Here is a 13,082-nt window from a genome sequence, read left to right as displayed (position 1 = left end):
CCTGGGGATGAGAGGAAACGGTGGGAATACATAAGCTAGGTTGAAGGTCCAAGGTGCTACTAGTGCATCTACTAGAGTCGCCTTGGGATCCCTGGATCTGGACCCGTAGCAAGGAACCTTGAAGTTCTGACGAGAGGCCATCAGATCCATGTCTGGAATGCCCCACAATTGAGTAATTTGGGCAAAGATTTCCGGATGGAGTTCCCACTCCCCCGGATGAAATGTCTGACGACTCAGAAAATCCGCTTCCCAATTTTCCACTCCTGGGATGTGGATTGCAGATAAGTGGCAGGAGTGAGTCTCCGCCCATTGAATGATTTTGGTCACTTCTTCCATCGCCAGGGAACTCCTTGTTCCCCCTTGATGGTTGATATACGCAACAGTCGTCATGTTGTCTGATTGAAACCGTATGAATTTGGCCTTTGCTAGCTGAGGCCAAGCCTTGAGAGCATTGAATATCGCTCTCAGTTCCAGAATATTTATCGGGAGAAGAGATTCTTCCCGAGACCAAAGGCCCTGAGCTTTCAGGAGTTCCCAGACCGCGCCCCAGCCCACCAGACTGGCGTCGGTCGTGACAATGACCCACTCTGGTCTGCGGAAGCTCATCCCCTGTGACAGGTTGTCCAGGGTCAGCCACCAACGGAGTGAATCTCTGGTCCTCTGATCTACTTGTATCGTCGGAGACAAGTCTGTATAATCCCCATTCCACTGACTGAGCATGCACAGTTGTAATGGTCTCAGATGAATTCGCGCAAAAGGAACTATGTCCATTGCCGCGACCATCAAACCTATTACTTCCATGCACTGCGCTATGGAAGGAAGAGGAACAGAATGAAGTACTTGACAAGAGCTTAGAAGTTTTGATTTTCTGGCCTCTGTCAGAAAAATCCTCATTTCTAAGGAGTCTATTATTGTTCCCAAGAAGGGAACTCTTGTTGACGGAGATAGAGAACTTTTTTCTACGTTCACTTTCCACCCGTGAGATCTGAGAAAGGCCAGGACAATGTCCGTATGAGCCTTTGCTTGTGGTAGGGACGACGCTTGAATCAGTATGTCGTCCAAGTAAGGTACTACTGCAATGCCCCTTGGTCGTAGCACCGCTAGAAGGGACCCTAGTACCTTTGTGAAAATTCTTGGAGCAGTGGCTAATCCGAATGGAAGTGCCACAAACTGGTAATGCTTGTCCAGAAAGGCGAACCTTAGGAACCGATGATGTTCCTTGTGGATAGGAATATGTAGATACGCATCCTTTAAATCCACCGTGGTCATGAATTGACCTTCCTGGATGGAAGGAAGAATTGTCCGAATGGTTTCCATTTTGAACGATGGAACCTTGAGGAACTTGTTTAGGATCTTGAGATCTAAGATTGGTCTGAATGTTCCCTCTTTTTTGGGAACTATGAACAGATTGGAGTAGAATCCCATCCCTTGTTCTCCTAATGGAACAGGATGAATCACTCCCATTTTTAACAGGTCTTCTACACAATGTAAGAATGCCTGTCTTTTTATGTGGTCTGAAGACAATTGAGACCTGTGGAACCTCCCCCTTGGGGGAAGCCCCTTGAATTCCAGAAGATAACCTTGGGAGACTATTTCTAGCGCCCAAGGATCCAGAACATCTCTTGCCCAAGCCTGAGCGAAGAGAGAAAGTCTGCCCCCCACCAGATCCGGTCCCGGATCGGGGGCCAACATCTCATGCTGTCTTGGTAGCAGTGGCAGGTTTCTTGGCCTGCTTACCTTTGTTCCAGCCTTGCATTGGCCTCCAGGCTGGCTTGGCTTGGGAAGTATTACCCTCTTGCTTAGAGGATGTAGCACTTGGGGCTGGTCCGTTTCTGCGAAAGGGACGAAAATTTGGTTTATTTTTAGCCTTGAAAGACCTATCCTGAGGAAGGGCGTGGCCCTTACCCCCAGTGATATCAGAAATAATCTCTTTCAAGTCAGGGCCAAACAGTGTTTTCCCCTTGAAAGGTATGTTAAGCAATTTGTTCTTGGAAGACGCATCCGCTGACCAAGATTTTAGCCAAAGCGCTCTGCGCGCCACAATAGGAAACCCTGAATTTTTCGCCGCTAATCTAGCCAATTGCAAAGTGGCGTCTAAAGTAAAAGAGTTAGCCAATTTGAGAGCATGAATTCTGTCCATAATCTCCTCATAAGAAGAATCTTTATTGAGCGACTTTTCTAGTTCATCGAACCAGAAACACGCTGCTGTAGTGACAGGAACCATGCATGAAATTGGTTGTAGAAGGTAACCTTGCTGAACAAACATCTTTTTAAGCAAACCCTCTAATTTTTTATCCATAGGATCTTTGAAAGCACAACTATCTTCTATAGGGATAGTAGTGCGTTTGTTTAGAGTAGAAACCGCCCCCTCGACCTTGGGGACTGTCTGCCATAAGTCCTTTCTGGGGTCGACCATAGGAAACAATTTCTTAAATATAGGGGGAGGGACAAAAGGTATGCCGGGCCTTTCCCATTCTTTGTTTACAATGTCCGCCACCCGCTTGGGTATAGGAAAAGCTTCGGGGGGCCCCGGGACCTCTAGGAACTTGTCCATCTTACATAATTTCTCTGGAATGACCAAATTCTCACAATCATCCAGAGTAGATAACACCTCCTTAAGCAGAGCGCGGAGATGTTCCAATTTCAATTTGAATGTAATCACATCAGGTTCAGCTTGTTGAGAAATTTTCCCTGAATCTGAAATTTCTCCCTCAGACAAAACCTCCCTGGCCCCCTCAGACTGGTGTAGGGGCACTTCAGAACCAATATCATCAGCGTCCTCATGCTCTTCAGTATTTTCTAAAACAGAGCAGTCGCGCTTTCGCTGATAAGTGGGCATTTTGGCTAAAATGTTTTTGATAGAATTATCCATTACAGCCGTTAATTGTTGCATAGTAAGGAGTATTGGCGCTCTAGATGTACTAGGGGCCTCCTGTGTGGGCAAGACTGGTGTAGACGAAGGAGGGGATGATGCAGTACCATGCTTACTCCCCTCACTTGAGGAATCATCTTGGGCATCATTTTCTCTAAATTTTGTGTCACATAAATCACATCTATTTAAATGAGAAGGAACCTTGGCTTCCCCACATACAGAACATAGTCTATCTGATAGTTCAGACATGTTAAACAGGCATAAACTTGATAAAGTACAAAAAACGTTTTAAAATAAAACCGTTACTGTCACTTTAAATTTTAAACTGAACACACTTTATTACTGAAAATGTGAAAAAGTATGAATGAATTGTTCAAAATTCACCAAAATTTCACCACAGTGTCATAAAGCCTTAAAAGTATTGCACACCAAATTTGAAAGCTTTAACTCTTAAAATAACAGAACCGGAGCCGTTTTTACATTTAACCCCTATACAGTCCCTGGTATCTGCTTTGCTGAGACCCAACCAAGCCCAAAGGGGAATACGATACCAAATGACGCCTTCAGTAAGCTTTTTCTATGTATCTGAGCTCCTCACACATGCATCTGCATGTCTTGCTTCCCAAAAACAACTGCGCAATAGAGGCGCGAAAATGAGGCTCTGCCTATGATTAGAGAAGGCCCCAGTGAAAAAGGTGTCCAATACAGTGCCTGCCGGTTATTTTACATGATTCCCAAGAATAAAATAACTCCTCAAAACTATGAAGTATTAAAAATGCTTATATATCAATCGTTTTAGCCCAGAAAAATGTCTACCAGTCTTTAAAGCCCTTGTGAAGCCCTTTATTCTTATTTAATAAAAATGGCTTACCGGATCCCATAGGGAAAATGACAGCTTCCAGCATTACCAAGTCTTGTTAGAAATGTGTCATACCTCAAGCAGCAAAAGTCTGCTCACTGTTTCCCCCAACTGAAGTTAATTCCTCTCAACAGTCCTGTGTGGAAACAGCCATCGATTTTAGTAACGGTTGCTAAAATCATTTTCCTCTTACAAACAGAAATCTTCATCTCTTTTCTGTTTCAGAGTAAATAGTACATACCAGCACTATTTTAAAATAACAAACTCTTGATTGAAGAATAAAAACTACATTTAAACACCAAAAAACTCTAAGCCATCTCCGTGGAGATGTTGCCTGTACAACGGCAAAGAGAATGACTGGGGAAGGCGGAGCCTAGGAGGGATCATGTGACCAGCTTTGCTGGGCTCTTTGCCATTTCCTGTTGGGGAAGAGAATATCCCACAAGTAAGGATGACGCCGTGGACCGGACACACCTATGTTGGAGAAATACACTTTTATAACAGTGTATCTCTATTAATAAGCCTGATACCAGTCGCTATCACTGCATTTAAGGCTTTACTTACATTACTTTGGTATCAGCAGCATTTTCTAGCAAATTCCATCCCTAGAAAAATATTTTAACTGCACATACCTTATTGCAGGAAAACCTGGACGCTCTTCCCCCTCTGAAGTTACCTCACTCCTCATAATATGTGAGAACAGCAAAGGATCTTAGTTACTTCTGCTAAGATCATAGAAAACGCAGGCAGATTCTTCTTCTAAATACTGCCTGAGATAAACAGTACACTCTGGTACCATTTAAAAATAACGAACTTTTGATTGAAGAAATAAACTAAGTATAAAAAACCACAGTCCTCTTACGACCTCCATCTTAGTTGAGAGTTGCAAGAGAATGACTGGATATGGCAGTGAGGGGAGGAGCTATATAGCAGCTCTGCTGTGGGTGATCCTCTTGCAACTTCCTGTTGGGAAGGAGAATATCCCACAAGTAATGGATGATCCGTGGACTGGATACACTTAACAAGAGAAAAAAGTGCAGGAATTGAGCAACATCCCCCACAATGCACCATAGTCAGGAAGAGAGGTGAGTAAAATGGCTGCCAGCAGCACATGGCAAACACAACAGGGAAAAAACCCTGACATCTTTGCCTCGAGTTGAATATCCCCACTAGTAATTGGAATGAATTTGTGGACTCATCATGCCATAGGAAAGAAAGTGGAGTGCGTACAAATTTACGTAATATGGTGCTTTGGTTAGAAAATATTTTTTCTAAGTAAAGTGACATGTTCAGCTATTTTTTTACGCAATCAAATTTTGCGCTATATATACACATATATAGCCCCTTATTTGATGAGTCAAGGGGTGTACTTTCCAAAAATGTGCACCAGGGACAAAGTCGCTGTCAGAATCTTCTCTAGCACATCTAGCATCATCCGAGAAGGAAACCAAGTCCGAGTTCAGACGCTCAGCCATAATTCTCTTTACAAATTGAACAGATATTTTGAAAGAAATTAAGCTGCTAGAAAAGATCATTTGTATTACAAAAAAATAATCTTCTTTGCAGTAAAAATACAGGGGTTTTGAAAGACGGCGAGAGCTGAAAAAAAATAAATATATATATATATATTTTATTATTATTTTTAATAAAAGGCATCTCTGTAACATTAATTTATCATCACATGATCCAGGTGTTCATGTAATTACAACTATTATATCGTTATTCGTATAGTAAGGGAATGTCATTTTTCTTATCTAGGTGATTATTCCGGTAACGCTGGCTACCACGGTGATCATTTAGCATACACTTAAATTAATTTAAGAAAAAAAACAGGGACTAATTTATTTCAGGGAAATCTATTTTGGGGGTCTCTGGACAATTTTGATCTTTATTTATGTGCCTTTAGAGACCCCTTTATAATTTTTCTAATAATTTAAAAAAAAATTATTTTTTTCACTACACTTTAAAGGCCTTTTTAAATTACTTTTCCAAAACTGTGGGTCTTGGGGGTCTGTAGCTGCTTAGATGCCCACAATATGAGCATCTAAGCAGCATGCCCCATCTCTCAATAACTGTCAATAGAATAAATAACGTTGTGTGATGACATCATCATGTCAATGCGTGATGATGTCATCACGCTCCGTGTGAAGACCCAAGCCTGTTCTTTAATTTGAGGGCAAGATCGGACGCGTGGAGGGAGATGGGGGCCCTCAGGCCTGCCTCAAGGTTAGTGAGTCCTAGCAACAGCATGGAGATGTCGTTAGCACTCAAAGGGTTAATATACTTTATAACATTTAAAACTCTAAAATTCTGCCTTTTACTAAGCTACTATAGACAGCCTCTTAATCACATGCTTTTGTATTAGCTTTTCACAACAGGAGACTGCTAGTTCATGTGTGCAATATAGATAACATTGTGCACACGCCCGTGAAGTTGTGGCCGACACTGCACTAATTGGTTAAATGCAAGTCAAGATAATAGTCATGTAATGAGGGGGCTGTCAGAAGAGGCTTAGATACAAGGTAATCACAGAGGTAAAAAGTGTATAAATATAACTGTTGGTTATGCAAAACTAGAAAAGGTAATAAATGGATTATCTATCTTTTTAAAACAATACAAATTTTGGAGTTCACTGACCCTTTAAGTTAATGTTTTTCTCACTGTTTTGATTCATTTGTATTGGTAACCACTGGCTAAACCATTACTGTACTAAGGTTCTATGTACCTGATTACAGGCTGCTGATTTTCTGCCTGGTCCGGTCTTTGTTCATTGTCTTCAGATTTCAACCTCTGTGTAGGCAGAGGCTGTAAAATGGGTGGTCCGCGTCTGTATGGTCTCTTAAGCTTCTAAATAAAAATTAAGAATTTAAAGAGTTATAACCTTGCTTTGAATAGGACTGTGTAACATATACATACACAAGCTGTATTCACAAGTTTAATGAATACATAAATGAATCGCGTAGCAAGCTCCCTCCCGAAAGTTTAATTTCAGACTTAATGTCATTTTAACCAGGGCTCAAAATTTGCACTCATCCACTAGCCATTGACAAATTGAAATTTAACTGTGGCGAGTAAAAGTCAGTGAGTGAAGTTAAATCAACATTCACTCACTGTGGGGTGTTGTAAGTAGCAAACTTAGCACATTGTATTTGCAAAATGTACAATCATACTGCAGCATTGACACACATTTTGGGTTATGTGCTAAAAATATCTATATAAATATATAAAAATATTATCTGAAGGGATATTATTTATCCCCGAAAGGTTATTCCTCTAATGAAGTAGGGACCCCATTAGTGCTTAGGCGGTAAACAGGTGCAGAGAGACGGATTGGAGAGTAAGAGTAAAAGTGAAAAAGTAAGGGTTAAGAGAAAAAAAAAAAAAAAAAAAAAAAAAAAAAAAAGGTGAGATATAAGAGAAAGAAAAATATATTGCCTGAGAGAGAAGAGAGACAGTAAAAAAAGAGATTGAAGAGAGGAGGGAGTGGAGAAAGATAGTTAAGAGCGAGAAGGGAGAGATAATAATTATTGAAAAAAAATCTCCAGGTGTGCTATGACCTTCCATGACTGTCAGCACTCTCTATGTTCAACAACTTCCGTTTTCCATCCAACTGTTGTCTCCCCCAAAACCCTAGATGATGTTGCCAACGGCTATGTACTCATCTTTGTTAATTTACTACTATATGTAGCATTTTTTAATGTTATGATAGAAAAAAAACAATGGCTAAACATATGCAAAGAGAGGTGGAGCAGTGGGTGTGGTGTGGGCGTGTAGTGGGTGGGATCAGAAGTGGCGAGTGACATTTTTCTCTTGTTAATAGCTAAGGACTTTACATTTTGAGCCCTGTTTTAACAGTGACAAAAAGTGCTTGTTCCATAAAACATACCCTCTTGCCCACTCTACAGTACCTGAGCTGGAGGCCTCGGTAGCTTTTTGTCTGTATCATCTCTCGCAGGAACAGGGAGCACCCCGAGGTGAACAGGATTTTGCTCTGGGAAAACCGGCACTTCAAAATGACTCGTCAAAGCTAAACAAATATGTGAATAAATCAGCCAAACCCGGCACATGACCATCCCTTTAACATACCATGATGGAATAACTTAGCAGGAAAGATACTTTCAGTTATACAGCAGAAACAAACTGAAAGCAGATAAGAACAAATTGGTCAATCTAATTTGCCTATATTCCTTCCAATTGACTTGTATTATCCAATTTACTTTGTTCCCTTGGTATAATTTATCATAAAAGCATACCGAGGTATGCTTAGGATTAGAAATATACTACTGGGACCTGCTGATTGGTGGCTGCACATATATGCCTTTTGTCATTGGCTAACCCAGTGTGTTCAGCTAACTCACAGTAATGCATTGCTGCTCTTTCAACAAAGGATACACACATGGTCCCCGCCTGTAACAATCTGGCATCTGCCTTCATATGGAACCAGAGCACAAATGCAGACAGATGCCTGGGGGGGTCAGGAACTACAGCTCTCGGCTATAACAAACTGGAACTTCCTGCAGATTCCACAGCGCTAATATGGCAACCCTGTATATACTATACATATATAAATGGCGCATATAAATTGTATAGCAATAGGATTACTTATAAGAGAGCACTTGTTATATAATAAATATTAAAAAGGGACATGAAACCCATTTTTTTTTTCATGCTATAGAGTGCATGCAATGTTAAACAACTTTCTAATTTACTTCTATTATCTAATCTGCTTCATTCTCTTGACATCCTTTGCTGAAAAGGATATCTAGATAGGCTCAGTAACTGCTGATTGGTGGCTGCACATAGATGCATCGTGTGATTGGTTCACTCATGTGCATTGCTATTTCTTCAACAAAGGATATCTAAAGAATGAAGCAAATTAAATAATAGAAATAAATTGGAATGTTGTTTAAAATTGTATTCTCTATCTGAATCATGAAAGAAAAAAATGTGGGTTTAGTGTCCCTTTAAGTAACGTAAAAAAGAAAATACATTCTTTTTACTATTAATTTCTATTGTAAATAATAAACTCTATAAATGATAAATCAAGTTTATCTTATAGGGTAGCTGCTATCTTACAAAATGTTGAATCCTAAATAATAACTTTTATTGCAAAGAAAAGGCTGAGACAGCGCTAATGGAACCTGCAATCTACAGTCCACAACACAGAGTCACCGGACCCTGTGTCCTCCAGAGAACCACTACGCGTTTCAATGAAAAGATCCACTTCATCAGCTGGTCACAATAAATATTTTAATATTATTATATTTCAGTTAGTCTATATTTTTAGACAACATTAGCACTGTCTCAGCCTTTTCTTTGCAATAAAAAGGTATTATTTAACATATACATTGTGCAAATGCTTTAAAAGTATCTTAAAATACATACACTTCCAGTGCTCGCTAAAATTGGAAAACGATACCACTCCACACACCGCGAGTACAGCACACAAGAAGAGAATCAGACTGCGCTGTAATCGTGACAGCTGCTTCCATTTCTAAGAGATAAAAAGGGGGGGGGGAAAAAAGAACACGTGGTTACATTTACAGAGAAAGGAAGCTACAGTTAACTAGAAGAAAAAAAAATGTGCAATACAGAACAAAGCATCAGAAAACAATCACAGCGGTGTAACACTCTCTAGTATACACTGGCTTAAAGGGACATAAACCAAGGTTTTCCTTTCATGATTTAGGCAGAACATACATTTTTAAACAACTTTCCAATTTACTTCTATTATCCAATTTGCTTCATTATCTTGGTATCCTTTATTGAAGCAGCAGAAATACACTACTGGGAGCTAGCTGATCACATCTACAAGAGGTATATATGTGCAGCCACCAATCAGAAGCTAGCTTCTCAATAAAACTGCTGTTTCTGAACCTACCTACTAGGTATGTTTTTAACAAAGGATACCAAGATAATAAAGCAAATTTGATACTAGAAATAATACTACTAGAAAGTTGTTTAAAATTGTACACTATCGGAATCATGAAATAAAAAAATTGATTTCATATCCCTTTAATGAACATAATAAATTAACCACATTTTCCCTAGAGAGTGGCAACACAATGTATTGCAGCCCTGTGAAGCACCTAATTGGTTAAAACGGGGCTTGGCAAATTCCAGCTGGAACCTATCCTTGTGTACAATTCTGCGGCTCCTTGATTTTGTGTGTGTAACACGTAATTAGTGTAACCGTGTTGTAGATTTTAAGTTGAATAATAGGATTTATTATTATGTCATAATGAGATTTTACTCATCTACAATGTAAATCAGAAGAACAGTATTTCACATTTCAAAGTGTTCTATGACAACTTACAAAAAAAATAAAATACAATTTCAGTGTTGTAGGATTTTACATTTCATTTTTCTTTCATGAATCCAACAGAGAATCAAATTTAAAAAAAAAGTTCTCGTTATTCTTTGGTGAAAAGAAACCTAGGTCAGCACACACCTGAAGCACTAAATGACAGGAAATAGTGCTCTTGCTAATGAAGAACAATATTGCTGTCATTTAGTTCTGCAGATACAAGCACACTCCTGAACATAAAGGGACAGTCTACACCTTAATCATCTTAAAGTCTTACCTTAGATTAAGATGCAAATAGTCTCCTGCACCCTTTCTATATCATGCAGCAGGAATGGTAAAAAGTTATTTTAAAATAAATATATTGTTTTTGGCCAGTTTGAAATGACTACTAAGCTCCGCCCACTGATGACATCACGATCCAGGCTGCAGCTAGGCACTCTGGTGAATAGCATTGACAGTCTGTTGAATCCAACTAGTGAGACTATTGTGGTTGGATGCCATATGCAGCCCAGATCATGATGTCATCAGTGGGCGGAGCTTGGCAGCCATTTCAAAGTGACCAAAAACCATATTCATTTTAAAATAACTTTTTTACTGTCCCTGCTGCAAGATAAAGAAAAGGTGCAGGAGGCTAGTTGCAGCTTAATCTAAGGTAAGACTTTAAGATGACCAAGGTGTAGACTGTCCCTTTTACTAACTGCTTTTCAACAAATCTGGATCACTACATGGCACAAATAGTGCTGTCATCTATTGCTCTTGCACATGGATTACATTCTTGCAAAACTGCTGCAATATAGTGCCCCAGAGATGGGTTGGCTCCTAAGCATAAGGCAATGCTTTTCCACAAAAGATACCAAGAGAATAAAGAAAATTTGATAATAAAAGTAAATTAGAAAGTTGTTTTATTTGAATCATGAAAGAAAAATGTTGGATTTTGTATCCCTTTATAAGACCGGTAAATACAGCAGATTTGAATAATCAACAAATGTATGATATAAAGAGACAACACAATGGCACTTAGCCTGAACTTCAAATGTTCACTTCTCCTGCATCATGTGACAGACATCAGCCAATCAAAAATACATATATTCTGTGAATTCATGCTCAGTAGGAGCTGGGGACTCAAAAAGTGCAAATATAAAAAGACTGTGCAAGTTTTTTAAATGTAAGTAAATTGGAAAGTTGTTTAAAATTGCTGCTATATAAGTATCATGAAAGTTTAATTTTAACTTGAGTGTCCATTCATAAATATTCCCTTTGTTTCTGATAGATAAAATGAAGATTCAATCTCTAGAGATATATAAAATTACTGAGAAATCATTGCTTTTCTAAACTAGTACAAATTGGTTTATGAACAATATTAAATCATATGCGCAAACCCCTTTCTCTGCTGGTAGATTTCTGTTACATAATAATGTCCTGCATACTAATACAATGCACAGGTACAAACCATTTACCTTTGTCACTTGGTAGCTCTTCTTTTCTATGTCCTGACATTCCCCATTAAAGGGAAACTGAACTCAATTTTTTTCTTTTGTGATTCAGATAGAGCATGCAATTTTAAGCAACTTTCTAATTTACTCCTATTATCAATTTTTCTTTGTTCTCTTGCTATATTTATTTGAAAAAGAAGGCATCTACGCTTTTTTTTGTTCAGAACTCTGGACAGGACTTTTTTATTGGTGGATGAATTTATCCACCAATCAGCAAGGACAACCCAGGTGGTTCACAAAAAATGGGCCGACATCTAAACTTACATTCTTGCATTTCAAATAAAGATACTAAGAGAATGAAGAAAATTTGATAATAGGAGTAAATTAGAAAGTTGCTTAAAATTGCATGCTCTATCTGAATCATGAAAGAAAAAAATTTGGGTACAATGTCCCTTTAAAGTTTATGCTGATATTTTTATTTTTTTATTTTAACTTTCAGGTTATCATTAACCACCCACCTGAGCCCACTATATTGCACATCCAAAACTGTGAAGCTGGAACAGCACTAAATGGTATCGGTAGAACTGCCTATTCTCCCAAAAGTAGATCCACTAGTACACAATAATCCATAGCACCTTATATTTCCAATTCTTTATAAGGACAGATAAAAATACAGCGACATTTCGGGGGATAATACCCCTTAATCATGCATGGGTTAAATGGCTTGTATTCCAAACTTTTATACACTTAGGCCTAGATTTGGAGTTTGGCGGTAGATGGGCTGTTAACGCTACGCAGGCTTTTTTCTGGCCGCACCATAAAATTAACTCTGGTATCGAGAGTTCAAAAAAATGCTGCGTTAGGCTCCAAAAAAGGAGCGTAGAGCATTTTTACCGCAAATGCAACTCTCGATACCAGAGTTGCTTACGGACGCGGCCAGCCTCAAAAACGTGCTCGTGCACGATTCTCCCATAGGAAACAATGGGGCTGTTTGAGCTTAAAAAAAAAACTAACACCTGCAAAAAAGCAGCGTTCAGCTCCTAACGCAGCCCCATTGTTTCCTATGGGGAAACACTTCCTACGTCTGCACCTAACACTCTAACATGTACCCCGAGTCTAAACACCCCTACCCTTACACTTATTAACCCCTAATCTGCCGCCCCCACTAAAGCTGACCCCTGCATTATATTATTAACCCCTAATCTTCCGCTCCGTAAACCGCCGCAATTTACATTATCCCTATGTACCCCTAATCTGCTGCCCCTAACACCGCCGACCCCTATATTATATTTATTAACCCCTAACCTGCCCCCCACAACGTCGCCGCCAGCTACTTACAATAATTAACCCCTAATCTGCCGAGCGGACCTGAGCGCTACTATAATAAAGTTATTAACCCCTAATCTGCCTCACTAACCCTATCATAAATAGTATTAACCCCTAATCTGCCCTCCCTAACATCGCCGACACCTAACTTCAATTATTAACCCCTAATCTGACGACCGGAGCTCATCGCTACTATAATAAATGGATTAACCCCTAAAGCTAAGTCTAACCCTAACACTAACACCCCCCTAACTTAAATATAATTTAAATCTAACGAAATTAATT

At 39.3% G+C, this 13,082-nt stretch overlaps 1 protein-coding gene across 1 annotated transcript in view; it reads right to left on the bottom strand.

Moving 5' to 3' along the window:
* MAN1B1 (mannosidase alpha class 1B member 1) overlaps positions 1-13,082 on the bottom strand; it is a 131,018-nt gene that overhangs the window by 75,795 nt on the left and 42,141 nt on the right. The window contains exons 2-4 of the mRNA XM_053695718.1: positions 9,117-9,225; positions 7,640-7,758; positions 6,457-6,578 (exon numbers count right to left, since the gene is read on the bottom strand). Coding sequence (XP_053551693.1) covers positions 6,457-6,578; positions 7,640-7,758; positions 9,117-9,225 — 350 coding nt within the window. The remainder of the gene's footprint in view (positions 1-6,456; positions 6,579-7,639; positions 7,759-9,116; positions 9,226-13,082) is intronic.

Source organism: Bombina bombina, chromosome 12, assembly GCF_027579735.1.
Source record: "Bombina bombina isolate aBomBom1 chromosome 12, aBomBom1.pri, whole genome shotgun sequence".
In the NCBI taxonomy this organism is placed as follows: domain Eukaryota; kingdom Metazoa; phylum Chordata; class Amphibia; order Anura; family Bombinatoridae; genus Bombina; species Bombina bombina.
Note: the sequence above shows the minus strand (reverse complement) of the source record. Positions and strands in the feature narration are given on the sequence as shown.